General features: G+C 30.9%; 3 protein-coding genes across 4 annotated transcripts; all 3 read left to right on the top strand.

Annotated features, from left to right (window-relative positions):
- Positions 1–5,240: 5,240 nt before the first annotated feature.
- Positions 5,241–10,695, top strand: LOC137819486 (subtilisin-like protease SBT4.14). Its single transcript, XM_068623355.1, has 11 exons — positions 5,241–5,430; positions 5,848–5,939; positions 6,044–6,141; positions 6,237–6,380; positions 6,500–6,605; positions 7,485–7,998; positions 8,781–8,878; positions 8,954–9,178; positions 9,343–9,451; positions 9,568–9,781; positions 9,991–10,695. Exons 1-11 carry the CDS (start codon positions 5,275–5,277, stop codon positions 10,521–10,523), a joined length of 2,289 nt encoding a protein of 762 aa, XP_068479456.1. The 5' UTR covers positions 5,241–5,274; the 3' UTR covers positions 10,524–10,695.
- Positions 10,696–15,225: 4,530 nt separating this feature from the next.
- LOC137818919 (putative receptor protein kinase ZmPK1) lies at positions 15,226–18,130 on the top strand. 2 transcript variants are annotated; one of them, XM_068622576.1, is made up of 3 exons: positions 15,226–15,295; positions 15,485–15,884; positions 16,015–18,130. In XM_068622576.1, exons 2-3 carry the CDS (start codon positions 15,631–15,633, stop codon positions 17,942–17,944), a joined length of 2,184 nt encoding a protein of 727 aa, XP_068478677.1. In that variant the 5' UTR covers positions 15,226–15,295; positions 15,485–15,630; the 3' UTR covers positions 17,945–18,130. The 2 variants fall into 2 exon arrangements, with proteins under 2 accessions (XP_068478677.1, XP_068478676.1); XM_068622575.1 differs by lacking the exon at positions 15,226–15,295 and having other exon boundaries at positions 15,370–15,884.
- A 2,584-nt stretch (positions 18,131–20,714) lies between these two features.
- On the top strand, positions 20,715–23,457 carry LOC137817951 (uncharacterized). The gene is made up of 6 exons (XM_068621177.1): positions 20,715–21,486; positions 21,591–21,907; positions 22,057–22,538; positions 22,857–22,929; positions 23,125–23,200; positions 23,315–23,457. The coding sequence occupies exons 1-6, from the start codon at positions 20,715–20,717 to the stop codon at positions 23,455–23,457; spliced, it is 1,863 nt and encodes a 620-aa protein (XP_068477278.1).
- Positions 23,458–25,291: the final 1,834 nt, after the last annotated feature.

Here is a 25,291-nt window from a genome sequence, read left to right on the forward strand (position 1 = left end):
TATCTTTGTCTTTAATTTTCTATTTTCATCTCTTTATCTTATAGTAGTTTACTTTTATTTTATTTTTTAAAAAAATATTTAATTTTTATATTTTATAACTTAGTATTGCATTTGTCCCTTGTGATTATAGATTTCAACTTAAAAATTCAGTTTACTTTATGAATTTGATATACTTGCTCACATCCTTAATATAAGCATTAAGTTTTATTCAAAAAGTAAGCATAGCTATTTACTAAATATAAGTATTAGACATTAAATAATAATATAAGTTATACTAGACATAATTATGAAACTGTGCTACACGTTACTCAAGCTATCAAGTTATATCATGTCTAAGCATTTAATTACTTTGAACAACGAGTGATAATATTTTGAATTCTTGACAAATCCCTTGTTAAGAAAATTTATTAATATTTAAAGCAACAATTACTTATAATTAAATAATGCAAAACAAAGCTTAACCATAAGTAAAGGTAAGGAAAAGGGGAAATCATTATACCTAATTTGTTCTATTACTAGTACAATTCACTATAGATCCAAATAATTGGATCAAAATTAAATTCAAATTTATATTTTCTATAAAAAAAAGTTTAAATTTTAATATATCTTAATCTAAATAATTGGGTTGAAATTCAAGTTCATAATTACTAAAAGAAAATAATTTTAATGTTGATATTAATTTTAAAACTAATGTTTTCTAAAATCAATTTTAAATCTAAAATAAATTAAAAATATATATGAAAAAATATTAAAGATATTACATTCAAATATGTGAAAAATGAAGAACACCTCTAATCGATACCAAACTCTATTCAACACAATGACAAGTAATGTGTATGATAAAAAAAACAACGATATTTAATGTGAAACATTTTTATACAAAATACACATATAGGTGAATAAACATTATTTGTTTAAATAAAATATTAATTGAAAATATGTAAATATGATTTGATTAAATGTACGATCTGTTATATATTTTACATAATTTGCCGACCAAAAAAATAAAAATAAAAATAAAAATATTTTACATAATTTAATTTCATAATTATTAACACTGTGAAAAATAGATAGCAATAAAAACAAATAAAGAAAACATGATTGCCAATGTCATCTCAATAGTAAATGAAATATTTCTTTTTACACAGTTTAATTTTCTTACCACACCTGCTGTATATTTCGGAATGGGTTGGGTTTTTTTAGAATTAAAGAGGCAATTACTTTTTGCACCCTCACTTTCTCTTGCACGTCTATGGAGGTGTTGAAAACGCCTAAAATAACTTTACTTGGATTGTTGATTTTGAAAACATCTTCCGCATTATACAATTTTTATAGGAATATTAGAAATATTTAAAATATCCTTGTTTGTGGAATTTGAAAATGTTTGAATTATAAAATTTAAATTGTATTTTCTATCTAGAATATAAATCTATAAATATATATTTAAATTATGTAATCTGAAAATATATTATGAATAGTATAATTTATATATAATATAAATATATATTTTAGATTATGTAATCCGAAAATATATTATAAATTGTATAATTTACGATACACTTTTGAATTATGTAGTTGTGTAATAAGTAATTAAATATTATTTTAAATTTTGATAAAAGATTTAAAAGTTGAATTCATATTTATGAAAAAAGACTATATTTTTTTTTCTTGTAGGACTTACGTATGGAAGGGATAATTGACTTTGAATATGAATCTCACACCTCAGAACTCAATAGGCTTTCTCATAAGCACTTTTCGTTCATACTTAGTTATGATATCTAAATATTGATAAGTTTAAATAATTAGTTCATAACTTTTTAAACTTTGCCGTATTAGTTACGTTAATTAAGTAAGCATTTAAAGTTTTTCCTATCCACGTGACTAGTTGGGTTTTATTTCTTTTGTTTTAGTTCATTCTAAAGTTTTAGGTCAAAGTTGTATTTATTTTACGTTAGAATCAATATATTTTGTTAATTTTATATATGATTTATATCGTTGTAAGTTTTTTATATTTAATAAAAACCGTGCAAAACTATTTTCTATTTTTAATAAAATTAATAGTCAATTTGATGTTTATATTTGTATTTGTATCAAAACATATTAAAAAATTGCTTTTAAGTCTAAGTTAATATTATAAAATTATGTTATAAAAAGAGGTTTGTACCTATTTATATACTAGAAATATTTTAATTTCTAATTGAAATGAGATATCTAATAGAACAAAACATACTATCAAGATCTAACGTGAATGCGGATTTTTTCTTTGGAATCATTTTTCATTTCACAAATAACATCATTAAGATAACATTATTAGGATCAATCAACGCATCTAAGATATTGTCCACTTTATTTCATTGTTCCATTTTATCCATATTAATCTTTGATGAAAAAAATGCAACACAGTGTGAAAATGTTTGGTGAATAAGGACCATGAGTTATGGATGCAAGGAGAATAAGTAGCTTGAAGAGCCTAAACCTACTTCAAACTGAAATCTACATGCTAATTCACTATGTAAAGTGAAAGCAAGTTAAAAAAAAAATGGAATATGACATTTAAAAGTTAAGATTAATAATTGAAAAATGAAATGTGACATTAATAAATAATTGAAGTCAGTTTTAAATTTAAAATAATAATTTCATACTATTATAAATTAAGATTGAAAACATTTTATATTGATGTATTTCACACATGAGAAAATAAGTTATGACAAGTAGAGAAATTTGAAAGTTCATTTTGTTTACAAGGTTATTGAAACTAATGTTTTCTCTTTATACTTGATTTATTTTAGGTTTCTTTATTTTTTACTATTTTGTTTTAGGTCTTGATTTCTTCTTTTAAATTTGAAGCCGAATCAGTTAAAAAAAAGAAGAATAAGAAATATTTACTTTTTCTTGCTTTTTCAAATCCAATTACTTTCCTTTAATTTTTTTATATTTTAGATGTTATAATTTTTTATATTATAATATACAAAATCACTAAGGAAACATAAAAGTATAAACTAATATTTAATCTTCCCCCTATTTTTATAAATTTGATTTCAAATTAATTTCTTTCATTATTTTATGTTAAATTTATTTGTTTCATAATTTTTTAATTTTTATACTTTAAGCAAAATAACGAGAAAATACGAGAATCCTCGTTCACAATTGCTATATTTTATGGGTTAGTTTATACGATAGTTTAAAGACGGACAAATAATTATCCAATCTAACTTGTTTACTGTAATTGGTTTTTAGACTTTAAGACAATTAAACATATCTAATTTACTAATTTTTAACTTGAAATTATTTAATATTATTATTACATTTTTTAATTATTTTTTGACTTTGGTATTCTTATAAATATTTATTTTATGCATCATGTAGTTAATTCTAAAATTTTGTATATTAACTAAAAATAATATGCACTGGTCCCTTATCTAATTAATTATATTTTTAATATTTAAATAAAAATAGAGAATAGTATATATATATATATAATTTGGATTGAAATATTAATCATTTTATCATACTTTTTTTTTCACAACAAACAAATCAATTTTACGTAATTTTTTTTAATTATAAATTAACTGAAATCTGAAGAAAAATTTAATGTAAAAAATGTTAATAATATTTTTGAAATATAAATAGTTATAATTTTAGATAAATAAATAAATTTCATTATAAAAAAATTATTTAAAAGAATTAATAGTTTAATAATTTATAAAAATCTTTAAAAGGGTGTAGAACAAGTATGAAACCTTTATCTTAAGTCTTAAAAGTCTTGTTGTCTCAAAAGGTTATTAACATCATTTTATTACATTGGAGTACATGTAAAAAGAGTTGTTTCATATACAAGTGACCAAACATATATTAATAAATTAATATAATAATAATTTCCTTTACGAAAGTAGTAAAATTATTCAAAAAAAAAACTTAAAAAATTATTAAATAAAAATCAATTTTAGAGATAAAAATAATTAGTTATTATATTGATTAAATAGAAATCAATTTTGACTAAATTAGATATTAAATATTATTTTAAAGGTTAAAAAAATAACAAGTATGTAAATTAATTTCTATTATAAATATTTTTTTAAATTGGTATCTAATTAGCTACCAAAATTTTGGGTACCAAATTTAGAATATGGTAATTAATTAGATATCAATTTAGAAACTATTTATTAATAATAAAAAATAATTTAGATGTTAATATTTTTTTAGTCTCTAAAATAATATCTAATCTAATAAACGTAACAATTAACTAATTATTTTTTAATGATTTTATTATAGTGACATACACATATTTGTTTTTTTTAAAAAACTTGTAATTTTTAATAAAAGAAATGAAATAAATTTATGGTAATTACAAATTAAAAATTGTATATTTTTAAAAATATAATGATTAAAATTACAATTAAATCATAATCTTTTTATACTCTTTAAATAGTTTTCGATAAAGTAAATATTCTTTAAAAGAACAAACTAATGCAAATGAATGTGGAATAAAAGTTACTTTTTTTATGCATCAATTAGCAAGATCCATGAATTAATCCAGACAAAAAAAAATCAATGTGAGTTCTTAAACATTGTTGTTTTTATAAGGTAATAAGAAAAGCTGAGAGGGGTACTCCCACTTGTTTAATATCAAGTTGTGACTCATTTAGGTTAAACTTCAAGCTATGCTAATGAAAAACAAATAATATTTTCTATATGGTTAACTCTCTTGCATTGGAATTCAAGGAACAAGGGGTTCTTAATGCAAATGACTCTTTTTTTCTAAGCAATGTCTCTACTGCATTTAATAGTGATATGTGTCTTGGAGCTTCCAAAATCAAACTTGTCAAACTCTTCTGCTTCTCATCATCTGTTGATTTTGAACCTGTAAGACAAAAAACAATGAGATTTCAGCATTAGTCCCCTGCTGAATACTTTCATCATTGGCCTAATTTGTGACCTCCCTAGTGTTTCAAAGCTAATTAGATAAAATTAATGAAAAGAGTCAAAGAAAAACATGATGGGAGATTAATCTTCATTAACACTGCTATGATAAGACCAACAAACATAATGAAAATGAGAATGTTAGTAGAAGTTTATCCTCAAGAAGCAATCTTAGGCTAATATGTGATGTTGACTGTAGCCAAAGGTGGAATCAGAAATTCTGTAATCTGGCTTGCAAGTTTCCCCTACCAAAAACCTTGATTAATAAATTGGAAGAAGCAAAACTAGTTGAAACCTGCTTTTGTATTCTTTCTTTTCTACAATTTTGATGGTATATATAAGCTTCTTCTTGGAATGGAGACCATCTGTACACTGTTTATCCATATGCTATTGAATTATAAGCCTGAGATGTCACCATGTTCATACAGAAACTTCCCAACTCCTTTTCTTTGGTTGCCATTGTTGCTGATTCTGCTGAGCAATGCTTCAGCTAATGGTGTCAAACAAAAGGCAATCAATTTATTCTCCTCATTCATTCTTTATGTCTGTATATATATACACATAAAAAGAGAGATGGCCTATAAAGTGAGAGGGAGGTTTGTATGAGAGAGTAAGAGAAGTAAATCTAAACACATGCATTCATAGATGATTTATGATTACATGAACACTTACAAAGTCACATAACTTTGTGATTTAATTCTAACCATCCATGTATGACTGTATGTTATATGATTATATCTACTCCTCTCACTTGATATATATATATATATATATATTATTTTTATCTACAAAGGTTAATTTTTAATATATAATTTTCGTTATAACGAGGTACCAACCCACATATACACTATTATGCTTAGGTTCTAACATGTAAAGTTATGTTTTCTATTGTATATGGCTTGACCACAACATTTGAGATGTATGCAGAACTTTTACATTGTTTTCCTGGGAGATCATGCTGGGAGTAGAGACATAGCTCTAGACACCCATTTAAATATTCTCTCTGCTGTTAAAGGAAGGTGGCCTAATTGAATCAAGAACTTTTTCTTATGCTGTACTCTTCTAGCATAAAGCACATAAAAGTGACCATGTAGCTCTTGTTTAAACTGTGTTTGTTTAGCAGCCATCTTGAAGCCAAAGAATCCATGGTATACAGCTACACAAAGAGCTTTAACGCATTTGCTGCTAGCTTGTCCGAGGATGAAGCTAAAAACTTATCTGGCATGTGATCATTTTTCTCTAGTTCATTCATGTTATTTGTCAATTAGTGAATGCTTTTACTATTTTTTTTTTACTCTCTTGTTTGCTATATTTAGCCATGGATGAAGTGGTTTCCGTTATTCCAAATCAGTACCGCAAGCTACACACAACAAGATCATGGGACTTTATAGGATTACCTTTGACTGCTAAGAGAAAACTGAAATCAGAAAGTGACATAATTGTGGCTCTTTTGGATACAGGTTCATCATACCTTACTTTCCATTTTCAATATTTCATACTTCCTTGTTCTTGATATGACACACCTAAGGACACTTCATGATTTAACTGACATTGTGTCTCTCCATATTGATGGGGGTAGGGGTCACTCCTCAGCTTCAAAGCTTCAAGGACGATGGATTTGGTCCCCCACCTGCTAAATGGAAAGGAACTTGTGATAAATATGCGAATTTTTCGGGCTGCAATAAGTAACATTCCCATTCTTCTGTACATTGTGTCACTTTTTCGAATCTGTGGACTTAACTTGTGTCACTGTTTTATTGAATTAGTGGACTTAACTTATAACTGGTAGTACTAATAATATCATGTTTTAGTTAAATTTTATATGTACTTAACTGAAAGTATTTCAAACTATTGACATAAGTGGATAGAGAAAAAGATGCAAAAATAACTACTAAAATTTATCATTTAATAGTTGAATTAAATACTATTATTCGGTGTCAACAATTTTTCCTAAAGTATTGGAAAGGTATTTTAGTTTGGTTACATCTTACATACACATAATTGTGATTGAAATACAAGATGTATGCATACAATGTGTGATAGGAGTAGGAGCCACATTCTCAGTGATTTACTTAGTAATTTGGATCTCCTTTTCTGATTTTTATCAGAAGCTCTTCATAAATTAAATATCACTTTTCCAGAGGTGGATGTGCACTTTCTATGATCAGTTTTTGGTGAATCAAAAGTTCTGTGAATGCCTTACAAATTCCATCAAACATTTTTTACACAGAATCCTCTGGTGCTCAAACATGACTCATTTTCACATGGAACTTACCACGTAAAAAAAAGGCACTACAATTTTTGTAGCACCTTTGCAATGCACAGATATTTCTAGTTAATGCATATATTTTGTCAAATGAAGTTGTAGCGCACAAATACATGTGTATCCTTGAAGTTGAGTTCTTGAAAATTCAGTAAGGATTATTTATGAAGGAGGTCTTACTATCAATCCTATACCTTGTTCAGCATTCTTCTAAACATAAACTTCACAAGTTTTACCATGACTTAAGCTAACATCATGCATTATTCCTTCTTCTTGGAAACTCTCCATGGAATACTTGAAGCAAGCTCATAGGAGCCAGATACTTCAAGATTGGTGGAAAGCCTGATCCATCTGACATATTATCCCCTATTGATATGGTTGGTCATGGAACTCATACTGCATCAACAGCAGCAGGCAATCTTGTCCCAGATGCAAGTCTCTTTGGTATAGCCAAAGGCACGGCTCGTGGTGCTGTGCCATCAGCCAGGTTGGCAGTTTACAAAGTCTGCTGGGCAAGTGATGCATGTGCAGACACGGACATACTTGCAGCATTTGAAGCTGCTATACATGATGGTGTGGATATCATATCCATTTCCATAGGTGGAGGGGATCCAAATTATGTGCAGGACTCTATAGGAATTGGATCATTTCATGCCATGAGGAAAGGCATAATCACAGTGGCCTCAGGTGGAAATGATGGACCAATTATGGCAACTGTCACAAATACTGCGCCATGGATTGTAACAGTGGCTGCTAGTGGCATTGATAGGGATTTCAAGAGCACTATTCAGTTGGGGAATGGGAAGAATTTTTCAGTAAGTTCTTAGTTTGGCTCTCACATAACTCTACCATGTATTAAAATGAAAACGCTTGTGTTCACAATTAACCAAATTTCAATTTCACATACAGCTATAATTAACCATACAGAGTAAATCTTGACATTTGAAATCAATTATGTGAATGTAGAGGAGATTTTCAGATTATTGTTTCTGTATGAGAACTGAGAAATTTATGTAATTCTGATAGACTTCAAGGTGAGCCCATGATGCATGTAGCTCAGTATTTAAGGTGAGTCTACATTGTTATAACATGCATGTAGCCCATGATGCATGTACAAGTTACTGGCACAATCTACCCCAATGAGGCAATCATACCTTATTTAATAGTCATCTTTTATATCCACTTTGTAGAAGACTATCTCATTTCAGGTCAAATACATTAAACTTGTATCATGATATGTCACTGATCCAGTTTCTCTTCCTCTATTACACTCCACAAGCAATCTTTTCAAAAATCCAGAAGAACACACCTTAATGCAATAAAAACATATCAATAGATATTAAACAAATAATGATGGAATGAGGTCAAAACCTAACAGAAAATGCATGCAAAACGAAAGTGAAACATGGTGTACAAAAATTTACACATCAATATCCAAGATCAAGTAATGTAGTTAGTTCACAGACCAAATATTTAACACAATACTTCTTAACTAGCCACTGAAGTTAGATTGGTTATAAATATAATCATAGAACCACCCTTATGGTTACTAAAATTCACTCTATATTCCTACACATCCAACTGTGTGAAAATGCAGGGGGGAGGACTGACCACCTTCAATCCAAAACAAAAACAGTATCCCCTTGTTAATGGGACTGATGCGGCCCGAAGCTCTGGTAGCAAGGAAAGTGCTAGGTATTCTTTTTTGTTCCTTTGACAGCACATAGTTAAGCTTTTCATATTACAATGAACAATTCAATGCATTGACAGGTTCTGCTATGAAGACTCCTTGGATCCAAATAAAGTGAAGGGAAAACTTGTATACTGTAGTTTAAGTAGCTGGGGCAGTGAAGCTGTTGTGAAAAAAATTGGTGGCATTGGTAGTATAATGGAAAGTGATCAAGTTTTTGAAATTGCCCAAATTTTCATGGCTCCGGCTACCATTGTGAATAGTAGCATAGGTAAAATTATTACCAATTATACACACTCCACAAGGTATGATAACATTCTCTTGATTGCTCTCTGAATGACCTCTTAGGTCCATATTTAGTTACTTATTTCTTTTTCCTTAAAAATCTTATCATAAATGAATATTTGTTACAATACTCTTCTACTTAATTATCTCTAGATAACTTATTTTAATTTCTTGTTAAACTAAGATCACCATCAGCAGTAATACATAAGACCCATGAAGTAAAGATTCCAGCTCCATTTACTGCTTCATTTTCATCTAGGGGTCCAAATCCAGCATCTAAACATATTCTCAAGGTACCAGAGGCTGAAATAATTTATATGTTTAGTAGACTTATTGTTATCTGTTTGTATATTGACCATTCAGCTACTATTTGAGGAACTGAGTAAGTTCTATAATCTATTTGATGCAGCCTGATGTTACAGCTCCTGGCCTTAACATCTTAGCATCTTATACACCTATAAAGTCAATTACTGGAGAAAAAGGAGATACCCAATTTTCAGAATTTACACTTATGTCTGGAACTTCAATGTCATGCCCTCATGTTTCTGGAGTAGCAGCATATGTGAAATCATTTCACCCAGATTGGTCTCCTGCAGCAATCAGATCAGCCATTATTACCACAGGTGAAAGTCAAATCTGAAGCCTTTGTGCCTCAAAGTCACAACTTCATATCTTGTAGAGTAAATAGTGTAAAAGACTTTCATATTTAGTTGTACCAAACCAACTACAATTTTTTATTGGTTAAACTCGATGACACTGACACGAACATGAATTAAACACTATGTTTTAAGATGGCTTGACTTGTGACTTGTCTATGTACTTCTTTGTTAAGCTAAACCTATGAGCCAGAGAGTTAACAAGGAGGCAGAATTTGCCTATGGTGCTGGTCAAGTGAACCCTACAAGAGCTGTGAACCCTGGTTTAGTCTATGACGTGGATGACTTTGCATATATCCAGTTCTTATGCCATGAGGGCTATAATGGTTCCACTCTATCAGTGTTAATTGGCTCTCCTGTGAACTGCACCTCTTTGCTTCCAGGGCTTGGTCATGATGCTCTCAACTATCCCACCATGCAACTAAGTGTGGAAAACAACTCAGGCACAACAGTAGGAGTTTTCAGGAGAAGAGTGACCAATGTTGGTCCTGCTCCAACCATCTTCAATGCCACCATCAAATCTCCCAAAGGAGTGGAAATCACTGTGAAACCTGCAAGCCTTGTTTTCTCTCACACCCTGCAGAAGAAGAGCTTCAAGGTAGTGGTGAAAGCAAAATCTATGGCCAGCATGAAAATTGTATCAGGTTCCCTTATTTGGAGAAGCACACGTTACATTGTTAGGAGCCCTATTGTTATCTATAGTCCATAAGGTTACTGTTAAGCTGTGGCCTTAATCAAGCTTGTAGCATTCATTGCCTGTGTGCTAAAACATATGCCTCTTCTTGTGCTCAATGTTGACATTTTGTTAATAATGTGATAATAATTCTTTGACCCTATAATTTTAAGCATCAAATGAGAATCTTAGTTATGATCTTATAGAAGCTTCAGTGTAGGTGCTTTACTCATGAAATCAAACCTTGCAATCACAATGTTGTGAATTTATTCATAGCATGGAGAAGGGTAATACTCTATTTAGGTACACATTAATTTGTACCAATAAAAAAAATACACCAATTCATGTAAAAAATATATTAGATTCCTAATAAAAGTATATTAATAGGTAATGTTTAATAACAAAATAATTTAATTTTTATTCATGTAACTTTTGTGTGGAAGAAGTGATGAAAGTGGAGGAGTGTAAACAGAAATAAAGAAAGTGAAATAAGGTAGAAAGTAATGATGTTTGTATTAGAAGAAAGAAAGTAAAAGATAAAACACATACAAATATTAGGCAATTTATTCATGCACCTCCATAGTTTCTTCCTGTACCATCATATTTATTGTAATTTTGGAAATACTCTTCTGAATTTGTATTCCCAATTTTACAATTCGAAAGTTGTTTTAGAAAATTACTTTTGAATTATAAAATTCAAAAACCAACTTTATATTTTGAATTTTATAATTTAAAAATCAACTTTGTATTTTGAATTTTTTATAATTCGAAAGTTATTTTGATTATGAATTCTAGAATTTAAAATAGTGTCCGTATTAAAACGGAGAAGATGATGAAAGATGCATGGACGTAGACTAAATTTTTAATTTAATTAAAGGTAAAACTAACTTTTCATGAAAAGTTAGGAGTAGAAAGAAATTATGAAGGTGAAGGAAGAAATTTCCCAGAAAATGTTTGTCCATTCTTATAACATGGTTATCGATTTCTTCTTCTAATTCCGTACTATTTTTTTTTTCATTTGTGTGGTGCCTTTCCTAAACAGTTTTATTATACAATATTTTTTCTTTAATCATGAGTATATTATTTATTCAAATTAGAGTCTAAATACAAGTCTATAACTAATTAAATAGACATAATACTTATCGCTATTAACTTAAATATACATCCTCAATCAATAGACACAATAATTAGAGATAAATATATTAATTTCACCATGTCATTTATCCTAATATAAAATAAACATGTTTGCTAATATTAAATATGAAGTCTCTGTAAACATAATCCATAGAACGCAATTAATAAATAGCGATTTTCTAAAAATAATCACATCGTCCATATTTCACAAATATAAAAAAAAAAACAGTTTTTAAAATATAATCAAATTTTCTACTCACAAGCCATAATCATATTTATCTAACCTTCCAAATAACAAACGTGTTTGTTTCTATAATTTGATTTTGTAATATGTATAGACATAATTTATACTTTCAACTATTAAAAAAACATTTTTTACACTGATATTCCTCTTAAACAATATTAAATACCAAAACATGATTTTTTACTTTTGAAAATAAATAAAATTTAATCATAATACAAGTAGTTAATCACTCCTGATGTTACTGAGTACTAGGATCTTCATTGGACATCAAATAATCTTATGTATAATGTGAAAATTTCAAAAATAAAAGATAATGATTATTTAATTATAATATTTGTAATTTAAATATATTTATTCGCTGACTTAAATATCAAGTATTTTTATAGATATCTGGATCAGACTGAATCAAGAGATCAAAATATTGAAAAGAACTTGAAAAACCGAAGAAACTGAAAAAAAAATTAATAGTAGAAATACAGGTTCACTACAAAAAAAATCAGTATTATCTACGAATTTTTATCTTGCCTACCAACTATTACCCACGAATTCTGATTTCGTAGGTAAATTCAACATTACCTACCAACTATTATCTACGGATCTTATTACCTACCAATTTTTATCTACGGATCTCTATTACCTACCAACTATTACTCACGAATCTCTATTACCTACGAACTATCATCCACTGACCTCTATTACCTACCGACTATTATCATAATAATTATATATATAATATTAAAAATATTAATATAATATGAAAAATCACAATTCATATTCATAAATAATAATAATCATAACTAATTTATACATATTATTAATATTAATATAATAATTTAAATAATATAATTAGTATTATATTAAAATAAAAATAATATTAATAATAATAATATTAATGATATTAGTAATATAACAAAATTAATAATATCAGTAATAATAACATTAATAATATAAATACTATTAATAAAAATATATATAAAATTAACATTATTTATAATATTAATAATATTAAAACTATTTTTAATATTTATTAATATTAATAAATATTTATTAATCATATTAAATAATATTAATAATATTAATAATATTAATAATATTAATAATATTAATAATATTAATAATATTAATAATATTAATAATATTAATAATATTAATAATATTAATAATATTAATAATATTAATAATATTAATAATATTAATAATATTAATAATATTAATAATATTAATAATACTTAATAATATTAATAATACTTAATAATATTTAATAATATTAATAATACTTAATAATATTAATAATATTAATAATATTAATAATATTAATAATATTAATAATACTTAATAATATTAATAATATTAATAATACTTAATAATATTTAATAATATTAATAATACTTAATAATATTAATAATATTAATAATACTTAATAATATTAATAATATTAAATAATATTAATAATATTTAATAATATTTAATAATATTAATAATATTAAAATATTAATAATATTATTAATATTAATAATATTTAATTTTTATTTTATTAATTATATTAATATTGATAATCACACTCATGCTGATAAATATAATAATAATCATAACATGACAACAAAATTTAACTGGTGTAATGGTTAAAGTTTCTATGGACATTTCTCAAGGGACTTGGCTTTGAGTTCTTCCATTACGTATGAATTTTTTTTATTTGACATCCATATTTCACTTTACACCCTAATAAATATTATAATTTTAAAATATTTTATATTTGACTTGTATTTTTATTAAAAAGATGTTTTTTTTTAATTTTTTTATTATAAATATTAATATTCATTGTGGATGAGGAAGATATCATCCTATTATTACCTAAAGAAGTAAAGTGAAAGAGATTGATAGTGAATTGGAGGGGCAAAGGAGTGCGCAATGTTTGACTTGGTGGATCGTATATAAAATAACAGAGTCTATGCAGTAGTGTTTTACTTTGTTTAACTTTTTCTATAATTGGAAAGTGTGCATGCTTCAAATTTAAACACGCAGTCATACACGCCATCCACTTCGCTTAAACCAAAATGCTGCCATTTACTCATTAAGGAAAATTATTTTTTAAAAGTTATTAAAATAATAATATTGTTTGTTGTTAAATAAATGTAAAAGAAGATTGAATGTGAAATTATCAAAGGTCAAATTCAATAGAGTCCTAATAAATTAACAACCATCTAGAATTTCTAGTATGACAACCGATGAGACTGTTATGATTATTATCTTTTTAATATATGTCAAGATGATGTTTTAATGAAAATGAATAAGGAAAATATATTATCAATGTTCACCTCTTCTTTTTCTATGTTTACACACAACTTCTTCTTTTTTTATGTTGGTGATTTCACTTTTTTTCTCAATCTTTTATATGTGTATAGGAGACTTTTGCATGCATTCTCTATTTTTTTCTTCATCTTTTATGTAAAACTATTTCTCAGTTTAAATTGAATTAAAAGTCAAACATTCTTCCTCCTAATTCAAATTGAATCATAAGTCAAATATCCATCGAATCAAAATATAAGTACTCATCCACTTAATTTTTTTTTTTTAAATTCCTCAAACTTAAACTTGAGTCTATATATATCTTACCAATAGTATATTTTACTTAAATTTGACTCCTATATTTTACCAATAATATATTTTATCAATTTAGTAGAGTCTTGGGCCGAATTCGACGTGGTACACCGAGGGTCGTTCGGAGATTGTCGAGATGATTAAGGCTTCTTAGTTTCATTGGCTTACGTCTGAGGTTAGGGGACTGTAGAGTCTTGGACTGAGCCCGATGCAATGCGTTGAAGGATCACCTGTCGATCTCGTCTTAAAGGGTTTTTGCTTCACGAGCACAAATAGTTGAAATCCCGAACAATCAATATGTGAGTAAAGGAGAACATTTATTATGGAAGAAGGCCAATAACAAAATCAGGTATAACAGAACTAGATGCAGGAGACTAATATATATATCGAAAAAGATAAGGAGAATGGACAAATAACACACTGAGTTAAAAATACACTTATTCTTAACTACATTCAATGTTCTAGTTTTGAGATCGTCACCTTATTGCAAATTTCAATTTTTTAATTCTTTAAAAAATAAAATTACCCTTCCCAAGTAGACACCCAATACCATGTTACCATTGGAAAGGAGTATTTTTTTCTTCAAGTTGTGAAACTAACCTTTTTTTTCTTCAAAGAAAACTGCTGCAACATAGTACGTCATTCATTTTCGATTAAAATATTTTTAAAAAATAAAATCATGATAATGAAAGTTGAAAGTTACTCCAAATCCTCGTATGACCAAATGATCTTATTGTGTGTAAATAAATAAGAATAAGAAATATGAATGTGAAGGCAGAAGGAGCAATGATGGTCGTAAATTAATCACCTACTTGTCTTGCCCACATTCAAGGTACGAGTGTTTTTCTTTTTCATCTTTTTTTGCACACGTTGCTATTTTCACTATATAATATAACAGCATAGCACTACAAATTCATTGAAATTCTAGCAAAAATCTGGAATAACGTTTTCATGGCTACTTCTTCACCAACCTTCATCGCCATCCTCCTCCTCATGCTGCTCCACCTCCACTCATCGGCAGCGCTTCCTCTCTCCGTGGGGAGCCCCGACGAAGACGTCATAGTTTCGAGGCCCAAGGGGACGTTCACGGCGGGGTTCAGGCGCGTGGGAGAGAACGCGTACTGCTTCGGCGTGTGGTTCTCGCAGGCAGAGAAGCACGTGGTGTGGATGGCCAACCGCGACGTTCCAGTGAACGGGAAACGCTCCTCGCTCTCCCTCCTCAAGAACGGCAACCTCGTGTTGTCTGATGCCGGACAGTTCGACGTTTGGGACACGAAGACTCTGTCGGCGAAGCCGTTGGAGTTGCATTTACACGACACCGGCAATCTCGTGCTCCGGGAACAGACCAATAGAAGCTCTGTTTTGTGGCAGAGCTTCAATTTTCCCACTGATACACTCCTCCCTGGCCAGATTCTGACCAGGTATCACCGATTTTTTTCACACTTTTTATTTTATCTTAGTGAAATTATATGTTGAACGTTTGGATTACTCGCTAAAATGCATTTATATAATTTAAAGTTGAATTGATTCACACTGGTAACTTGATGGCAGGTTCACGACGCTTGTTTCGTCGAGAAGTGAGGGAAACTATTCCTCTGGGTTTTACAAACTCTTCTTCGACAACGACAACGTTTTCCGTCTTCTGTATGAGGGTCCTCAAGTTTCAAGCGTTTACTGGCCGGATCCTTGGCTAGTTAGCAACAACGTTGGGAGTGGTAACGGAAGATCCTCGTACAATAGTAGCAGAGTTGCAGTTCTGGATGAGTTGGGCAAATTCAGTGCTTCTGATGCTTTCAGTTACAAGACAATTGATTATGGGTTACTCCTTCAACGAAGGTTGACCCTTGACTATGATGGCAATGTTCGTATCTATAGTAGAGAAAATGGTCAGGAAGATTGGTCAATAACAGGGCAATTTAAATCACAACCTTGTTTCATTCATGGGATCTGTGGACCCTACAGTATATGCAACCATGAACAAGCAACTGGGAGAAAGTGTGTGTGTCTTGAAGGGTATAGTTGGATTGATAGTCAAGATTGGTCTTTGGGTTGCAAACCAAATTTTCAACCTACTTGTGATAACAAGACAGAATATCGGTTTGTAGCCTTGTATGAAGTAGATTTTTATGGATATGACTATGGATCTTCCTTTTCAAATTACACATATAAACAATGTGAGAAATGGTGCTCGGAATTGTGCCAGTGCAAGGGCTTTCAGTTCAGCTTTCCCCAAGATAATGGGCCCTTTTGGTGTTACCCAAAGACGCAGTTGCTAAATGGACACCGTTCACCCGGTTTCCGGGGACAATTTTTCTTGCGTCTGCCAAAAGGAAGTGCTAAAGAGAACAACTTGCAAAACAATGAGGGCTTGGTTTGTCCGAGAAATGCAGAAAAAGTACTAGAAAGACCATATGTGAAAGGCAAGGAAAATGGGTCCGTTAAGTTCGTGCTTCGGTTTGCAGTTGGCTTAGGAGGGTTTGAGGTCGTGTGCATCTTTATGGTGTGGTGTTTCTTGTTTAGGAGTAGCAACCATTTGGTTAGGGAAGACCAACAAGGGTATGTTCTTGCCGCAGCTGCAGGGTGCAGAAGGTACACTTATTCTGAACTGAAACAAGCCACAAAGGGTTTTAGTGAAGAGATTGGAAGGGGTGCCGGGGGGACAGTGTACAAGGGTATGTTATCAGATAACCGAATTGCAGCAATAAAAAAGCTACACGAATTTGCAGACCAAGGAGAGAGTGAGTTCCTCACTGAAATGAGCATCATTGGAAGGCTTAATCACATGAACTTAATTGGCATGTGGGGTTATTGTGTAGACGGAAAACACAGGATACTGGTTTATGAGTACATGGAAAATGGCTCTTTGGCTAATAATCTTTCGTCAAATTCACTTGATTGGAGCAAGAGGTATAACATTGCCATGGGAATGGCAAAGGGTTTGGCCTATTTACATGAAGAGTGCTTGGAGTGGATTTTACACTGTGATATCAAGCCTCAAAACATACTTCTTGACTCTGATTACCAACCCAAGGTGGCTGATTTTGGCTTGTCCAAGCCATTGAATAGAAACAACCTCAACAACTCAAGCTTCTCTAGAATAAGAGGCACTAGGGGTTACATGGCACCAGAGTGGGTTTTCAACTTGCAAATCACTTCCAAGGTGGATGTTTATAGCTATGGAATTGTTGTGTTGGAGATGATAACTGGGAGGAGTCCAATGATAGGTGTCCAAGACACAGAACCAGGGGCAGAGTCGCATGAGAGGTTGGCAACATGGGTGAGGGAGAAAAGGAGGAAAGCACCAGAAGGGGCATCTTGGGTTGAACAAATTGTTGACCCCACTTTAGGATCAGATTACAATGTGAAGCAGTTGGAGATATTGGCAAAAGTGGCTTTGGATTGTGTAGAGGAAGAGAAAGATGTGAGACCTAGCATGAGTCAAGTCGTTGAGAGGCTCCAAAGTCATGAACATGGTTCTTAATTAATCTCTTCTGCACATTTCACTTTCCTATGAGTTTAGAAAAAAAGTGTTTATTTCTGTGGTTGAACACTAGAGTTAGATTAATAATTGTTTGCTTAGTGTCAGTTCTACTTAATGTAAAACCATTCATCTTGATCTTGAAGTTACACTCTGATGTAAATATATGAAGTGTGGATTTGCAACCAATATGATTTAAATAGGAATGAAGTAAAAAATTGCATGGAGTTGTAAATTCTGAGATGTGACTTACGAGGACGGGGTCAATGGGTGATCTTGAGGTCTATGGCCTATAGCAGTAACCTTCATTTCATTGCACATGGAAGGGTGTTCCAAGTGACAGAGCTACGTCGTAATTTGTGGGGGCAATAATTGAGTCAGACGTATCAGCCACCATAATTGAATCGTCTTGAAAGATGGTGATGAAAAAGGTGGTGGAGCCTTTCACACTCTAAACTAAGCCATGCACAGTAGAAAGCTTGGAACAAGTCGTCAAAATAATATTTTTCTCTTATGAAAATAACATTATTCTCTTAAAAAGACAAAAAGTAAGAAGTATTTTTTTCTAAAAGAACAATTTTTTTTTGACAATTCGATAGACGTCGATGACTCAGTGTAAAGAAATTACATTCAATTACTTTGCCAAAAAAATGATTTTTGTTCGTGTGAAAAAAAATATCAATCTAAACACCACTTGATAAAAGTAATGTAGGAGCTTTATGGTAACTTTACCAAAATCATTTTGTTATTCTAACAAGTGCCGTAATTTCATAAGAGAAATAACAAAGTAAACTTCTTTCCATTTCTTGGAATTTAATTCAACCCAAGGAGTTAGTTTAAGAAATGAAGATTATCTTCATTTATATTTTTACAACCAAATTTTAGTTTGAATTACAAATATAGTTTGTAATAAACATAGGGACATGTTTTATCTTTGGACCATTAGTTAATGATAAGTATTGGAAACCTTAAATAGCTCATGAAGACAAAAGCACTAGACATTAAAAGTCAACTAGTTAGTTGAGAGGAGTAAAATTCCAAATTCTTAGACATTTTTATCTTCATTTATTTATCGGTTTTTGTATAGATTTAGTGTAACTCATTTCATATATTACCCGTTTGGGAAAAAAATTATTATAAAATTAGACAAATTGTGTTTTATTTAAACGATTTTACATATAAAAGTTGTGTCCGGTACACACGATTTTGGGACAAATTTAATTTACGTAGAGGTTGTGTCACACTTGCACGACTTTGACTTAATGCAATAACACAAAACTCGTCCCTATCCTCTACGACTTTGATTTGTTCCGATTTAACATTTAAGTAAAGTTTGGCAAACCATGCATGATTTTAGTGTTATATATTTTTTAATTTAAAATTACAAATTCATTGTGTGATTAAGAAAATAAAAAAATGAGGGGTTTGGTTGTACGGTTGTAGAAGTTAGGATTAAGTTAACTATCAAGGTTTTAAGTTGTTAGTTATTATTTTTTAGACTTTAGGATTTAGGGGAAAAAGGTTGAAAGAGGTTGATGAAAGTAAGGGTTTTAGTTTAGGATTTTTGAAGTATATTATTTGTGAAATAGTTGATAACATGTAAATATGCTAAATAAAAAATTATACTTAAAGAAGAATATATTTATCATGATAGAGTAGTTTTTTAGTTGTTGGTCTTCTAGATTCCTTATGTTTCATGTAGGATTTGAAATTAGGACCAAGTACAGAGTATCAACCTAACCACTGAGACAAATGATCATTCTTGAAATATAAGGATTGTAGTATCGTCTTATTTTCTTACAAACAAGAAAAGACCTTTGTAATTTATACACTGTTGAAACTCATAATAGGGACGAAAATTTTGACAATTTTAGAGAGTGTTTCTCTGCTAGGGTTTTTCCCTGTATCTTGCGATCTTATCAAGAATCCACCAATTCTTGTGGCGATCATTCTTAGGCTTATCAAACTTTGTTTGTGGCACCTTTCTTTATCCAGGTTTCTTTTGTTACTGTTTTGAATTTATTCCATTTCGTATCCTAAATTCCCAATTTTATTGTCATTTCTATTTGGATTCATATCAGTTGGTATTCATAACAAAGGTTTGAGTCATAATATAATTGTGCATCCTGTATTTTTTTTCCCTCATTACTGTTCACGGGGTACTATTCACGTTACTGTTCACGGGTGCTGTTCACGGTACTGTTCATTTATTTATTTATTTTAAAAAAAAAAAGCAGAAACAGAAAAAAAAAGAAAAAAAAGAAGAAGAAATAGAAAAAAAAATAGAAATAGAAAAAAAAAGAACAAGAGGGAAAAAAATAGTTATTATTGAGTGCATACTTGGTGTTTGTTAAAAGTTATAAAAGTGTCCTGTCTACATATTTTATTTTCTCCATATATTGTTTTTGCTTGCGGTTTTTTAATTGTCTTGCTTGTTTGTTGATAGTGAAATTGTTCTTCACTATTTTGTTCTTTACTATTATTTTTAATTGATTCTGATTGCTACTTTTGAAAGTGATTCTGGATTATTGATTGCTTGATTCTTGTAAGAATCTTAAGTAGAGAAAGAGTGGTAAAAGGCAGTGTGATCATTAGAAAAAAAAAGCCTTATTGTGTGAAACACGAGTGTTGAGTGTAAACACGTGAGAAAGTGGTGTGAGACCCAAACTTATTATTATTTGTAATCTGTTTACTTGAGCTTGGCAGGGGAATCGTCAGATAGTGGACTTTCTTAACTACAGATGCAAGCCTTAACACAACACTTGAAAGGATAATGAAACAACAAAGTGATGGACTCCATGAGAGGTTGGATCAAATGGAGCAAGCACAACAAGTAAATCCAGAAAATAGAGGGGAAGATAGGAGGAGGAGAAGAGAAAATGATGGAGAACAAATAACTCTGAGAATTGATGGAATAAAATTAAATATTCCCACATTCAATGCGAAAAGTGATCCTGATGCTTACTTGGAGTGGGAAATTAAAGTAGAGCATGTGTTTGCTTGCAATGAGTATAATGAGGAGCAGAAGACGAAGTTCGCAGCAGCTGAATTTTCACATTATGCCTTAACTTGGTGGAATAAATACCAAAGGGAGAGAATTAGATTTGAGGAACCCATGGTGAACACTTGGACAAAAATGAAAAGGATTATGAGGAAGAGATATATTCCAGCAAGCTACAATAGGGATTTGCAACTCAAACTTCAAAGAATGACTCAAAGGAATAGAAGTGTGGAGGAGTATTTTAAAGAGATGGAGGTGACCATGATTAGAGCTGGAAAGAATGAAGAAAACGAAGCAATCATGGCAAGATTTTTTAATGGATTGAATCATGATATTAGGGATGTTGTGGAGCTGCAAGAGTATGTTGACATGAAAGAGTTGTTGCATAAGGCTAGCCAAGTAGAACAACAACTCAAGAGGAAGGGAATCATGAGGAGTTCTAACAATAATAAAAATTTCAATTGGAAGGATAAGGCGATGAAGGATAAAGGAGTTCCCTCAAGTTCAGTCACATCTTCAAGTGGGAAGTCACCTCATAGATATAGTAACTCACCACCTAAAAGGAAAACAAGTGAGGTAAAATGTTTCAAATGCTTGGGAAGAGGACATTATGCTTTAGAATGTCCAACAAAAAAAGAATATGATCAGTTTATCAAATAGTCAGTGAACCTTCAAGTGAAGAAGAGAAGGAAGAGGTAGAGGTGGAGTTGGATACATTGGAGGGTGATTTGTTGATGATTCAAAGGCTTATGGGAAGCAAAATGCAAGCTTTGGACCAAACCCAAAGGGAAAATATTTTCCATACTAGATGTTCCATTCAAGGGAAAATATGTTCACTCATAGTTGATGGAGGAAGTTGCACCAATGTAGCTAGCTCAAGACTAGTTACCAAATTGAATTTGGAGACAAAACCGCACCCAAGGCCATACAAGCTTCAATGGCTTAGTGAAGATGGAGAAATGACAGTGAGTAAGCAAGTGGAGGTGCACCTATCCATAGGACAATATAATGACAATGTCTTATGTGATGTGGTTCCAATGGAGGCAACTCACATTTTGTTAGGGAGGCCGTGGCTATTCATGATGGTTTCACCAATAAAATCTCTTTCATGCAGAATAATAAGAAGATCATTCTCAAACCCTTATCTCCTAGAGAGGTGTGTGAGGATCAAATCAAATTGAGAGAAAAGAGAGTCCAAGAGAAAAGAGAGATAAGTGAAACACCTAAACAGAGCAAGAGTGAAACACTTAAAAATAGAGAAACACATGAGAGAAAAATGAGTGGATTACTGAAAGTGAATGAAGTGAAGAAGTTGCTACTTTATAGCAAACCTCGTTATTTACCTTATTGCAAAAACAACACTTTGGTTGCTAACCATTCTAACCAAATTAATTTTCTTCCTAGTGTTGATTCTGTTTTGCAGGAAATCCAAACTCAAGTTGAAGAATTGATGAACAAAGGATGGGTACAAGAGACCATGAGCCCATGTGTTGTTCCAGTAATTTTGGTGCCTAAAAATGATGGTTATTGGAGGATGTGCACAGATTGTAGAGCACTCAATAACATTACCATTAAGCATAAACACCATATTCCCAGGTTAGATGATTTAATGGATGAATTGTATGGTGGTTGTATATTTTCAAAAATTGACTTAAGAAGTGGTTGCCATCAAATTAGGATTAGGAATGGGAATGAATGGAAAACTGTCTTTACAACAAAATATGGATTGTATGACTGACGTGTGTTGCTATTTGGGTTAACAAATGTCTCAAGCACTTTTATGAGATTAATGAACCATGTTTTGAGAGAATTTTTGGGCAAATTTGTTGTGGTGTATTTTGATGACATCTTGATCTATAACACTAGTTTGGAATTACATGAGGAACATTTGTGTGCTGTTTTAAATGTTCTTAGAACAAAAAAGTTGTATGCTAATTTTGAGAAATGCACATTTTGTACTGAACAAATTGCATTCTTGTGTTTTGTGGTAAGTGCCAAAGGAGTTCATGTAGATAATAAATAGGTGACGGCTATCCAAGAATTATGTTTACATCATGTTGAGTTTGCTTATAATATGGTTGTTGACAACACATCGAATTGTGATCCATTTGAAATTTTGTATGGATTAAATCCTTTAATTCCAATAGACTTGTTAACTATGCCTAACATTTCTGTTTTAAAGCATAAAGATACACAGGCTAAGGTTGACTATGTGAGAAAGCAACATAAAAAGGTTGAAGCACAAGTTGAAGAAAAAGGTGAATGTTATTCTAAACAAGTTAACAAAGGAAGAAAGAAAGTAATCTTTTAACTAAGTAAGTACAATATGAGTAGCACTTTTAATGTGTCTGATTTGTCTCCTTTTATTGCAGGTGATGAAGCTTTGAATTTAACTTCAAGTCTTTTTCAAGAGGGAGGGAATGATGCAGACATCCTCCAAGGTCTTTCTCAAGAGGGAGGGAATGATGCGAACATCCAAGCCCAAGGACCACACACAACAAGATTGGAATATTAAAATAAAATAATATTATTATTTTATTTGGAGTTAGGATTTGAAATCAGGACCAAGTATAGAGTATCAACCTAACCACTGGGACAAATGATCATTCTTGAAATATAAGGATTGTAGTATCATCTTATTTTCTTACAAACAAGAAAAGACCTTTGTAATTTATACACTGTTGAAACTCAGAATAAGGACAAATATTTTGACAATTTTAGAGAGTGTTTCTATGTTAGGGTTTTTCCTTGTATCTTGCGATCTTATCAAGAATCCACCAATTCTTGTGGCGATCATCCTTAGGCTTATCAAACTTTGTTTGTGGCGCCTTCCTTTATCCAAGTTTCTATTGTTACTGTTTTGAATTTATTCCGTTCCGTATCCTAAATTCCCAATTTTATTGTCATTTCTATTTGGATTCATATCAGAGTCTAAAATAAAATTCGATCTAGTGTAAGTAGATGTTGTCATAGCACAACACATTAGGGCCCACATCTTGACGTTGATAGGAAATGCCTGATACATCTTCTAGTCGTGTGCACATAGTGTATCTATATTGCCGAGTGACTTGAACAACAAATTAAAGTTGGGATTTAACTGTCTTATCTTGCCTTTATCATGCTTTAGACCACATAATTGATTTCAACCAAGACAACATCGAAAGATGTATGTTGCTTTTACAATGTTGGGCATGAGACCACATCACATTTATTTTTTCCAATCTTGATTCCCTTAATGATGTGAATATTGTTGATAGTCTTGGTTTCCCACTTTTTAAAAGGTAATTTCATTTTTTCTTAACATGTTTCAAACGGAAACCATTGTACATGTTTGTATATGTTTAGTTATAAGAAAATTAATTTGCATAGGTGGGCTTAGCTCGTGCAATAAAGGACAAACACCTCAGCCACCACAATTGTACAATTACGACAAAAGTTGGATCAACTACAACCAAGGCAGGTTAACAACTTCAATGGAGAAATCTCAATCGTAATCAGACAACTCAGTTCCTTGTCACGATAAGGACACAAGAGTTGTTAACAATTTGGTTAGCACATGTGCATAAGTGGTATATTATGAAAAATTTATGAAGAAAAACAAGTAGTTGAAGTTTCAAACTTGTCCTAGTTCTAGGTCATCCAATGTTTTTATGAAATTGGACAACTATAGTAATTATGTTATAGGTTAACATGTAATATGGTTTGAAGTTGTAAAATGTGTTATGGAAAAACATTAAATAACCTTTTAACAAGTGGGAAACCAAAGTCTTCATCAATGTTTGCATCACTAAGGGCTCAAGATGGGGACAAAGGCATGTGATGCGGTCCGCTGATGTTGTCTGGTTGAAGTTGATTCTGTGGTCTAGAGCACGATAAAGGCAGGCCAAGATAGTTGAGCCCCAACTATAATTTGAGGCGTTGTTAAGGTCACTTAGCAATAATAGATACATTAGGTACACTCGGCTAGCTGACGTGTTAGGCATGAGTAAACTACTAATCAATGTCAAAATATGTGTTCTAGTGTGTTGTGCTAGCACAAAATCATCTGCATCATTTGAAACATCTTGAGAAGAATTGTTTAGCCAAGACAATTTAATTTAGTTTCCCTTCACGACCATCTCAGATGGCACTAAGTCTAACAATCCTTCACAGAGGAAACTACGTCACCACTACAACAGTGGTGACCGATTCTCCATCAATTGGAAGACCTAGTTGTACCACAACATATTCTAGTGTGATTGTTCCTTTCCTAGTGGATGATGAAATGTGTGAGTTTTTGTTCTCCACCTCTCCACTAAAGCGGTCACCAAATGATGATTGATCTCAATATGTGTTAAGGTTAGTAAGGA

Source organism: Phaseolus vulgaris, chromosome 10, assembly GCF_000499845.2.
Source record: "Phaseolus vulgaris cultivar G19833 chromosome 10, P. vulgaris v2.0, whole genome shotgun sequence".
Lineage (NCBI taxonomy): Eukaryota > Viridiplantae > Streptophyta > Magnoliopsida > Fabales > Fabaceae > Phaseolus > Phaseolus vulgaris.